The sequence below is a fragment of the Urocitellus parryii genome, chromosome 14, assembly GCF_045843805.1.
Source record: "Urocitellus parryii isolate mUroPar1 chromosome 14, mUroPar1.hap1, whole genome shotgun sequence".
Lineage (NCBI taxonomy): Eukaryota > Metazoa > Chordata > Mammalia > Rodentia > Sciuridae > Urocitellus > Urocitellus parryii.
In genome coordinates, this window is record NC_135544.1 from 18709381 (window position 1) to 18721476 (window position 12096).

At 43.0% G+C, this 12096-nt stretch overlaps 1 protein-coding gene across 1 annotated transcript in view; it reads left to right on the forward strand.

Annotated features, from left to right (window-relative positions):
• Mfhas1 (multifunctional ROCO family signaling regulator 1) overlaps positions 1-4341 on the forward strand; it is a 92903-nt gene extending 88562 nt beyond the window's left edge. Inside the window, exon 3 of the mRNA XM_026402909.2 lies at positions 2770-4341. Coding sequence (XP_026258694.1) covers positions 2770-2803 — 34 coding nt within the window. The 3' untranslated portion in view covers positions 2804-4341. The remainder of the gene's footprint in view (positions 1-2769) is intronic.
• Positions 4342-12096: the final 7755 nt, after the last annotated feature.

Genomic DNA, 12096 nt, shown 5'->3' on the forward strand with positions numbered 1-12096 from the left:
GGTGACCCAGAGTGTGAGAGCCAATAAAGGAGGTGGCTGGGCTCTGGGCTCTGGACTGGTTAGTTTGTATGTGCAAGGTACACGGACGGCTGAGTTGTCTTCTCTTTTAAGGACCTGGCTCCTTCTGGGAGGGCCAGTTCCTCCAGGGTCAGCAAGGCCCCAGATGTCAAAGCATCAGAACATAGAAATAAGAGACATGAATAAATCAAAATGTTATGGCTTCATTTTTAGCCTAAGTGTTTAAGTACTTTGAGTCAAAATTTCTTTGTTCCATCCTGGGAGTGTCAGGTTCGATAACCTGGGAACCCCCAGGCTGAGCCCTCCCTTCAGTTTCACACCTCAGTCTCCAGTGTCCCACCTGGCAGCTCCCCTGGACGTCCTATAGGCTTCACAGGTGGAGGACTGAATTAGTTGCCTTTCTCTCTCGGAGATCTTCATCTGTCTGTGTTTTCTGTCACAGGTAGTGGCAGAGCTTTGTGACCATCTTCCCAGCCTAGGAATTTGTCAGATTCAATGCCTTCCTCTCCTCTATTCCCCATGCATGGTCTATCACCAAGACCTGTTGTCCCCTCTTAGCAATGTGCCTTGACATGCGTGAACTTGGCCGTGTAACTTTCTTTTCAGCATTGTGCTTTCCTCTAGACTCCCCTGTTTCTGCTGAGATCCCTGTGATGGGGTGTCTATTGGCCTGTTACCCTCTAATCATTTTGTCCTTTTCTCCCTAAACTTTGGATGACTTCCTGGTTATTACAGGTTCAAGTTCAAAATTCTGGGCCTATCCCACAAGGCCCTTCACAGACCCCAGACCCTCTTCTGACCCAGAGATGCTCCCTTACTATGGAGGGCGTCAACCACAGCGCCCCCTGGTGGCTGCCATCCCTCAACAGGCTGCCACCTTTCCCTTCTACCCAGTGAAGGTCCGTTGTCCTTATGGCCATGTTTTGTCTCTGGGAAGCCTTCTAACTCTAATCAGTTATTTTTTTCCCTGCACAACTTTGAGGATGCAGAAACAACCAAGTCAGACCCTGCCCTCGAGACTTTTTTATAGAACGAGAATCAAAGAAATAAGCAGACAAATTTGTGAGTGTTGAATTGCTATTAAAATAGGTTGTCTGCCATGACAGGTGTGTGAACAGAGTCTGGGGAGCACTCGAAAGAAAGAACTCCACCAGGAGGAATCAGGAAAGGTCCCAGGAAGTAGTATTTGAGGTGGATGTTGAAGGACGAGTCTATTGAGAAATCGAGAGGGTGGGAGATTTGATGGCTTTTTCCCCTAAGAATTCAAAAGTGAAAAGTGGTAGTGATGTGGAAAACTGCTGAAAACCGTAAATGATGGGATATCTCCTCTCAGGTGCCCTGGATTAGGGGTTCTTGCATTTCTCAGTCTTAGGTGTGGCTCAAGGGAGTAGCCAGCCAGACCCAACTGGCTGCATTTCCAAAGGTTCATTAGATTCAGTGAAAAAAAAATTGTTATGTAGCCCATCACCCATATGAACCCCAAACCATAGCACCAAAGCCAACTGCCTGGTTGGGATGTTTTCACACTACCACCCTCTTTACAGTTAGATCAGTCATATTATTATTGCTTGAATTTGAGACAATTTCAAAACCTTCTCTCCTGGGAGTTGACTGTATTAATAGGCCTTCTCATAGTTGGGGGCCACAGAAATGTGAAACTATCCTGAGGATCTCAAAGAGCCAACCTGCCTTATATTCCTCAAGCATGCTTTGAACTCACATGACCCTGGTTAAAAGCCTGGCTCTGCCCTCACTAGTGGTTTCAACTCCCTTCAGGAAGTCATTTAGCCTCTTGGACTCAGCTTCCCTCTCAGTCAAGTGCAGAGTAAGATTTAGCTAACCTGGTGGGATTGTCAGCACATAATCAAATCATGTGCTACAGTGAAAGACATAGTTCCCTGCATGGAATTAGCAAATGGAAGAAACTTACTTTTGATGATGTTTTCATCAAGCTTGACCAAGCTGATTCTTACATGGAATGGAAAGATGTCTTAGGTGGACACTGAATTATCAGTGTCTGTGAACTCAGGAAGCATGTAGAGATGGGATGAGGGACAGAAATCATACCCCTTTTTCCTTTCCTTTCTTTGTCCTTGTATGGTTTCTTAAATGGTGCTAAAATGCTTTTAAAACACGCTGTCCCATGTCATTGTAGGAAAGCTGAAGTAAAGGATGGGGATTTTGATGTTCGTTTCCTGTAGCTATTTGGTTTGACTTGAATGCTGCTGTGTCTAGTCAGTTGAGATGCAGCGGATTCTTCAGTGCTTATAACACTACCTCAAATCACGCTTTTCAGATCCAGATAGGCATCCATTCTCTCTTGTTGGTATATATTTCCCCTCCTGGAGTGTTGGGTAACCTGGGTCCACGTGTGTGCATGTGTTTATTGAAAGGAAGCAGTTTTGTGATTATGGAGTTTGGGTTGTAAATTAAAAATCTATAGTTATGCTATAAAATTTACAATGGAATAAGTGTTGTGGCCAATTAGCATCACTCCCTCTTCATGGGTGATCTGAGACTAACGTCACAAACAGAAATACTTGATTGATTTACTGCTAAAACAACTTCCCTCCGTGAGGATGGTAGTGGCCTGACCTCTACATGTTTATAAGGAGTCAGAGAAGTAGAGATGAAAAACCCATGCAGAAAATGAATCTGTGTCAATCGTCACTCTTCATTTCTTATCAGTCAGACTGTCACTGTTGGTTCACTGTTGTCATTTCTGTACTTTCCTCTCCTACACCCATCTAGGAAGAACGTTGGTGAAAAGCACAGAAACCAGTGACTTGTGGACTGTGGGATTTCCATGGAGAAAATAGAGCATCACCACTCACCTGGGAACCCTCTGCACCTCCAAGCACAGGCTGGGCACTGGAGTGAAGACCAGCTCAGGGTGCTTCCAGAGGACCACCGCAGAGGTGTGGAGGGGGGCGGAGGAAGGACAGAGAGAGCATGGAGCTAAAGTTTCACAACCGGAACCTCAGAACTGTGATCCTCCAAGGAGAGCGCTACTTGAAGAAAAGAAAAAAAAAAAAAATAAGTCGAATGGCTTCTCAGGGATTTTGTTTTCCGTGCACATATAAGCCATAGTTACAGTACAGTGGCAGTATTTAGAGCACTCGGGTTTCAGTTCTGTTCAATGTGAAAGAGGAATCAACTGACATTCATTGCTGTTCCGTAACTAGTGTAAAATATGTATATGTTTATCTTTATTTTTATAATATGCAAATACATTTAAATTTATACCGTTTGAAGCTTCTAGCGTTAGTTAACACTGGGTGCAATATTTTGCATGAGAACTGTGCCAAGATGGGGCTGATTTCTTATTTTAGTATAAGACATTTTTTTTTTGTTCTTTTCTTTATTCTTTAATCGCCTTCTCAGATTTAAAAAAGAAAAGAAAAAAAGATGTCTGTGTATCTGTTAGCCCACGGATCTAATGTTGCTTCGTAGATTGCCAGTCATCCGCAGGATCCTTCAACATGCATATCAGGCAGTGTCCCTTCCCATCTTTATCCAAGGTCCCTGCCTGTAAGTCACTGGGCCTGGTGGCAGAAGCATTCCTGTTCCTTACCCACATATCATTAGTGTCGAGGCAGAGACGGGGCGCTCTTCTGGAACAAAGAGTTCATGGAAAACCTCAGTTAGTGTAGCTTAAGATCATCGGGAGTCTGTTTTGAATCATGCAAGGGGCTCTGCTAATTATTACCTCTCCTTTCTAGAACAGGTCCAGAATTTAGCAGAGCACTTGGTGAGCCCTCCACTTGGTGAGACCTTCAGGTAGTGAGCTTCCTAACTGGGGAACATAATCCCACACTGGCTATTCATACAGAGCCTCTTATAGGACAATCTACTGCCAAGAACTAGTAAAACGCTTGTTTTGAAATCTCCAGGAGGTAAAACTTAAAAAGCAAACCCTACAAGTTGCTCTCTAGCCTCCTCCTAATTGGGGCCAAACAGCATATGCTGCAGTAGTCGCACATTCTTTGAAGAATGTAAAGGACTCTGTTTACATCTGCCTCCTGCGCGTGTTGATAGAAAATGTGCAAAACTGTTTCTCACCAGTGTCAGACAGAAGAGCGAGTCAGCTGGTGTTACTCTTTCACTTTGTTTAGAAAGCACTGACTCTTGGAATGCCACAGTGGTCTCCACATGTTCAAAAGAAAGAATGAACAAGTGGGCTGCATTTCACGACCTCACAAATCAATTTTTATAAAATATTTTGTGCCCCAGGAGTTAACTTCACTGACTCCAGAAGCCCTGGTTATGATTTCCTTATCATCTTAAAATCAAGAGTGGGATCAGATTGTTTTTACATTTTTTTTAATACTTGAATATATGACACTTCAAGTTGGAGATTTCATTTTCCTTTTAGAACAGAATCATAAGACTAATCTGGTTAATCCTTTTGTCACAGTTCTCCTGTGTGTGTGTGTGTGTGTGTGTGTGTGTGTGTGTGTGTAAACTGAATGGTAACATTTAATTGCTTTATGGACCATTGAATTGTTGGGCAATAGGTTTTTTTTTAATTGGCATGTGACAGTACTTACCTTGTCCAATCAACCGACTTGACCAGTCCTTTGAAAGAGACTCCCAAGCATATGACTTTGGGCCAACTCCCCTTAGGGCCATATAAATGGAAATAATGCCCCTTCGGGTAACATACTCTCCAAGTGTTTGTTATTTTCACGAACATAAATGCCCATGTTCTTAATATCTGCTCTTTTTTGACCAGTCATGTTTTGTGCTGTCATCTGAACCCTAGAGAAGCAGTGTAAGAGGAAACCTTGCTGCCACGTGTGTTTTGGCCAAAAGGTCCACATGATAAGAGGGTCATGTGACCACAAGAAGCTCCAGAAAAAGCAAAGCGTGAGAACTTGCTTCAGCCTTGGGGGGTGGGGGGAGGGTTGGAGATACAGAAAACACTCTGCTCTACAGGAGTTTCCCACAATGTCTGTGTAGGAAATTCCATTTTCTCTTTCAACACCCAGGAAGATTTCAGTGGCCCGCCGAGGCTGACAGGCGATTCACTAAGCACAAGAAGAATTTTTTTTCCAACCACGGAGTCCCTGGCCTCTCAAAGAAATGCCCTCCAAGTTTGTTATGGTTTCTATTCCTGCCACTTGTGGTATCAGAGCCACTTCCTGGAATTGTAAAAGTGCTGCCAGAATAAATGTTTTTCCCCTTCTAAGAAAAGAAAAACAAAAAAATGACAGTGCTCATATTTGACACTTGTGCATTGGACTCTCTTTTGAATGAATAAAGAGGAAAGGGTTTGATGTGATTCCTCATGGAGTGTGTGATGTTTTTCATGCCACAGTCTGTGAATTGTAATTGTGGTTTCTCAGTTCACTGTGGTATTTGGGCAGAAATTAAAAAAAAAAACAACAACTCAATAAAAATACAAAGAAATGGTTAAGCAATGATATTCCCAGAGTTTAGTTATTTCTGATTTTGTTTTTAATTTTATCGGTTAAGGAGTAGCTATTTTATATGTTGGGTTCTTAAATTTGAGCCGTGGGGGTTGGCAGCTATCTTCTATCTGGGGACTGAATCCCTGAGGGGATGACTCAGTCCCTGTTCTAAAACTCTGAGTCTGGAACACTGGCTGTCTCCTGGGGCTGGAGGTGGAACCCAGGGCCTCAGACATACTAGGCCAGCATGCTGTCTGAGCTTGACCCCTGTCCCCGACACCGGCACTGCCTCTAAACCAGATCCTCTTTTCAGTGAGCCATTATATTTATAAATCAAAGCTGATGAATTTATGATAGGTCTGGAAGTTCCCTTTCCCTGATCTGCCTTTCAGGGGCTCTTAGCAGGAGTTCTGCCACAGCCTTGTAAGTCCTGCCCTGGGGCCTCTGGCAGGGAGAGAGGAGGCCTCCAGGAGGCCAGACTGATGCTCCATTCCTGCTGTTATTTTTCAAAAGCACAGATAGCAGGTATGGAGATAAAAACAATGTGGCTGTTTCTTACAGAGACACAGCTTCTGGGGAGAGGACCAGACCAGACAAGCCCTGACCTGAGATGCTAAGATGTTGGGTACAAGGAAAGAAGGGACCCCCTTGGACCAGGAGGGCCTTGTCACGTGGTTTCTGAAAAAAAAAAGTGAGGCCACCCCGGGGTGCCCTGAATTCAAACAATCCTCTCCCTGTGGAAAAGTGGAAACCATTTGGTAAAATCTCCAAAGGGTAGTGTAACGGGAAGTGTGACCCCTGTGGAGCGGCTCCCCTCACAGCTAATGCTCAGTGCCACTGCTGTCCCCTCCTGTTGGGAGAGAGCACAGTTGGAGCATACATCATCCATTTGGTCCTCTTTTTTTTTTTTTTTTTTTTTTTTTTAATCGGGAAGTTTTTTAAGTTTTTTAAACTTGCTGAGCAGGTCACACAAAAAAAGCAGGTATCAGTGTTGATAATGAGAAGTACATTATTTATCACATACATTGTTCCCTCCCCAGGCTATTTCCTCCAACTGGTGAGTTTTTTGAAGTAGGTCCCACGTTTAGTGAACTACGTTTAGTGAACTACGTTTAGTGAATGTAGCCCACCTAACACACAGAAATTGCTTGTCTGCTGATTCTCACTGCACAGGGCTACTTTGCACATGACTGCTATAGTGGGACAGGAAGTGAAGAAAGTCATCGCCTGGTGGGACTTGCACCTGCATTGCAAAGGAAGGCCTATGGCACGGTGGGATTGGAGGGCTTTGAGAGCAGGTGACCTTTGGAAGTTATCTGGGTTGAGCAGCAGGAGAAAATTCACCCATGCAGAACCTGATTTGAATATTTATAAGTTCCTTCAGGAAAGAAGTGCTTTTTTATGCAAAAAAAAAAATGTTTTTGAATAAAATAAATGTCATTCTAAACACTGATCTTGGGCCCCAGGGGTGTAAATCAGTGGTAGTGCTCCTGCCAAGCATGCTTGAGAGCCTGGATTCAATCCCCAGCACCACAAAAATTAAAAACAAAATTACTTCATTTATTTTGGTACTGGAGCTATCAGCCCTTAAAAAAAAAAAAAGATACTTCAAAATGTCTTAGAAGAATGTTATGTGAATAAGTGAAGTGCAGGCAAAACACAAATGCAGAGAAATTGTGAAGGTGTGTACAGATTGAGAAACTGAAATTGTGATGTGTGGGTAACATACTGGGAAGACAGAGTTTGAGATCGTTAAGAAATTTGTCCTCCACCCCCACCTGGGTTTAATGCAATCCACAGACAGAACAGGTGATTTGCCTAAGAATGTCTGAAGGACCACAAAAGCTTTTTAAATTGCTGACAGAAAAATTTATTGGAGGATTATAGAGACATAATAAAATTATTTCTTAAATTTGAAATTTAAAAGTATCATTTTATAATGTTGTTTCAATGCAGTCCAAGATTTTTCAGATACATACGACTCAAAAATTGGGGAAAATTTTATTTGTAGAAACTTCAACGTTTTTTAGGAGACCCTTATCCATGTCCTCAGTGACTACTTCCTCTACCCATGCCCTGTCTGCCTATGGTTTCCACCCAATAGTCCCTTTGAATTATTAACTCAATGAAATGGGTTAATTCACGAATGAGGTTATAGCAGTTGTAATCTAGTAATTTCACCTCTGAAATTACTAGAATTTCACCTAACACATGAGCTTTTGGGGGACATTAAAGATCCAAACCATAACATCTCATGGGTGGATTAATCCATTTGGTGGGTTGATAACTTGTGTGGACAACTGGTTGGTAGCTGTAGGCAGGTGGGACATGGCTGGAGAAATAGGTGACCAGTAGCATGCCCTCGGGAACTATATCTTGTCTCTGGCCTGCCTCTTTCTCCCTCCCCTCTACCACCCCCCACCCCCTCACCCCCATACCACCCCCCACACCACCCCTGCTTTCCTTCACCAAACCTTCTACCATGATGTTCAGCTATATCTCAGACCCAGAGCAATGGAGTCGGTGACCATGAATTGAAAGGTCTGAAACCATGAGCCAAAATAAATAATTCCTCCTTGGTAGTTTCAGGTATTTTAGTCATAGCAAAGAAAAGCTGATAAATACCCAGTAGATCCCCATAGTTCCAAGTTCTGGAAGTTCTATCCTGGGCCTTTCATTCTGGGCAGCTGTGGCCAAGTAGAAGATTTCCCCCTTCACTTGACTCCCTGTCTGGGGCTATAGTTTTCCTTAGTGAGCGCCAGGCTACAGACCCTTTCTAGGATTCCCCAGCCCCTTGTTGCAGAAGCTCTATTCCAGGCAAAAGTGTCTGAAAACATCATGGGCCCCTCCAGTCTGCAGGACTAAAGCTCCACCGAGGGCCAAGGATACAGCCTGATTGTTCCTGCTCAGCTCTCACACGTGGGGGAGATGCCATGCCAGGGGAGGTAAGCCAAGACCAGAGGCTGCCTCCGCACCCTCCTCAGAACCCCGATGGAGCAGGGGTGCCATTCCAAAAGAGGGTTCCTCCCTCGGTTCCAAGCTGAGTCAGGGCTTTGCCCTAAGAGGAACAGCTCCTCAGCTATTCCTGAGGGGAACAGAGAACAGACTGCCGAAGGGCATCCTCAACACCACTGGAGCTGTTGGTGGACATCAGGAAAGGTGCCTGGCAGCAGCTCCAGGTGCAGGTAAAATGCAGAGCAGTCTGAAGGCTTAAGGAACCAGGGGAAGAACCAAGAAGAGCACCCCTGAGATCACAGTGGATCCTGGGAGACGGGAAGACCATGCACATATGCAAGGCTGCACCCAGTGGGGCAAATGAGATAGGATGCTGGGCAGCCCTGAGAGCACTCCCCAAGCCACACACAGACCAGTCCACACAAGGCTGAAGCCTCACGGGCCCAAGGGGCTTAAACACAGCTGCTGAGCAAACTCGAATCCCAGGACGCCAGTCTTAACACTAAAGCCATACAGATTCCTGGCAGTCTGGAAGACTGTGAGCATGTCAAGGGCCAAACCCCTCAAATGATTAGAGAGAGAGAGAGAGAGAGAGAGCTCCAAGCTCCTTGTCCCTGGTTAAATGCAGAGCCAAAACAAAAGAAAAACAACAACAACAAAAGCCAGGTAAATTTCCCAAAATATAATTGCAGACTCCAAGTTATACACACATCCAACAGTGAAGGTAAAAGTCTAACAGACAAAGGGTCGTAAGTACAACCTTTAGCCAGTGCCTACAGCAGATCCAGAAACTTAACCTCTAGGTAGCTCGACCAAACAAAAATAAGGGGGAAAAATCTGATCAAGGACATCAATGAGCCCCAACACAGGAAATCATATGGATATTGATAATAACTGCATCACTGCATATTCTTCACCTTTCTTCTCTTGACTAATTTTTTTTAAAAAAGTAATTGCACAAAACATTATTTATCTAATTATACGGTTGGTCCTATAACATATAGAAATGAAATATATAGTCATGTGCCACCTAACAATGTTTTAGTCAGTGACAGCATATACAACAATGGTCCCATAAAGCAATATTGTCTAGTGACTTTGTAGCAATCTTCATTTGTGTAAGGACACTCTGTGATATTCAAATAACAATGAAATTACCTAAGGAGGTATTTCTCAGAAAGTAGCCCTGTCACTAAGTGACTCATGACTGACAACATGAACCCAAAGGAGGCAGATGGAATGAAGTTGAACTGAAGTAAGGAAATACACAAGATGGTAAAGATCAAACCACACACTCCTAAATACCTGAATCTAAGAAGAAATCACAAGGGAAATTAGAAAACACTTGGAGATAAATACAAATAGACGTAGCTAAAGCAGTACACAGGACACTTTGAACTATAAATGCCTGTATTAAACAGAAGAAAGACCTTACATTAATAGACTGAATTTCACCTTAAAAAGCTAGAAAAAAAAAACTAAATGCAAAACAAGAAGAAGGAAAGAAATAATAAAGAACAGAAGTAAATGTAATTGAATAGCAAAGGAAGATAAAATCAATGAAATCAAAAGTTGGTTCTTTGGAAAGATCAAAAACCAAAAAACTCGGGCTGGAGTTGTGGCTCAGTGGTAGAACACTTTTCTGGCATGTGTGAGGCCCTGTGTTTGATCCTCAGCACCACATATAAATAAATAAAATAAAAGACCCATTGACAACTAAGAAAATATTTTTAAAAAACTTTCAGCACACATAAAAAAAATTTCTGCAAGGCTGAACAAGAAAAAAAAGATTCAAATTGCTAAAATTATGAATGAAAGAGATGTGACTATTGATCTCACAGAAGTAAAAAGGATTATAAGGAAACGTGGTTGTAGGCTGATTCAACTGGATTACCTAGATGAAATGGAAAAATTTCCACAGAGACAAAAACTAACAAAACTGACTCAAAAAGAAATAGAAAATCTTAATAGACCTGTATCAAGTAAATAGATTGTTAATTTTTAAATTTCCCATAAAGATCCAGACATGCATGACTTCATTAGTGAAATCTACCAAATGTTAAGGGGAAAAAAATCAATACTAATTCTTCTCCATTTCTCCTGAACTCTGATGTTGGAAAAATCAACCCAGGTTTTTCCTCTGCTCGAATACCACCAGTTGAGTCAATGCAGAAGACTTCTGTGGCCTCAAAAGGTATGGGGATTTCTCCCCAGCAGAGAGCAAGTAAGCAGTCCTGCAGTGGACCCCATCCAGTGTACTGCAATTCAACTTACTTCTGAGATAGCATGGCATCCCACCACCTGAGGGTTCAGTCCCAAGACTGCCCCCTTGTCCCCATATGCCAATTCCAATTGCAAGCCCCAGATGGGTTTACTTGGCTTCTGACTGGCCAGCCGTAAACTCTGTGTTATGGTCTGGATGTGAGGTGTCCCCCAAAAGCTCACATGTGAGACAATGCAAGAAGGTTCAGAGGAGAAATGACTGGTTGGGAGAGTCTTAACCTAATCAATGAATTAATCCTCGGATAGGGCGTAACGGACTGGAGGAGGTGGGAATTGGGGCGTGGCTTTGGGGTATCTATTTTGTATCTGGAGAGTGAGGTCACCACGTGAGCTGCTTCCCTCTGCCACACACCCCGCCATGATGTTCAGCCTCACCTTGAGCCCCGAGGCATGGAGGCTTCTGTCTATGGACTGAGACCTCTGAAACCGTGAGCCCCCCAATAAGCTTTTCCTCCCTAAAATTGTTCTGGTCACAGCTTTTAGTCACAGCAGCAAAAAAAGCTGACTATAACACTGTGATTCCCATGCCCTCCTCCGCAGGGTCAATCAGTTGACTTGAGTGGTTACAGAACTCCCGGAAACATCCACTTCTGCTGATTGGATTATATAAAAGATGCTACAAAGAATACAGGGGAAAGGGCACATAGGGCATGGCCTCTCTGCCAGCTCTGTCTTCCAAGAACCTCCCTGTATTCTGCTCTCTGGAAACTCTCTGAAGCCTATCCTTTTGCATAAGCTCAATTGAAGCATAAACAACTATGTCAAAATGTGAATATAATATGTAAAGGGTATGAGTCAAAGCTAACAGACTGGGAGGAGAAACCCAACAAGGGCGGTCAGCTTCAGTGTTCTTGACCTTTCTCTGCAGCATTCCTCCCTCTAGGGCAAGGGGCAGGACCTTCCAGAATGAGGAGGGTTTTATGACCTACTAGACAATAGTAGGTCAGAGGATTTCTTTATGGCTAGCTCCAAAACAGAAGGTAGGGGGAGTTCAGTGTTTCAGAGTTCAGGGAAGAGAAATTTCGGTGTCCGTGACCTGCCTTGGGGGAGGGTTACAAACTTGAACCATGGTCAAAAGCCCCAAATTACACATATCATGATATCACAACTCCCTAACTCATTCTATGAGGCTAATCTTAAAGCCAGAAAGACATCCCAAGAAAATTAAAGATCAATCTCTCTAAAGAATATAGATGCAAATGTTCTTGGCAACATGCTAGAGAATAGAATCCAGTGACACATAGAGGTCCACCCTATGACCAAATGGGATTTATTACAGGAATACAGGATAGCTTCACATTTGAAAATCATTTAATATAATACATCAATGGGGTAAATTTTTTTTTTAAAAAAAAGATTATCTCAGCAATTTTAGAAAAAAAAAATGATTTAAAAATATATATTAACAACAACAACAAAACAACTA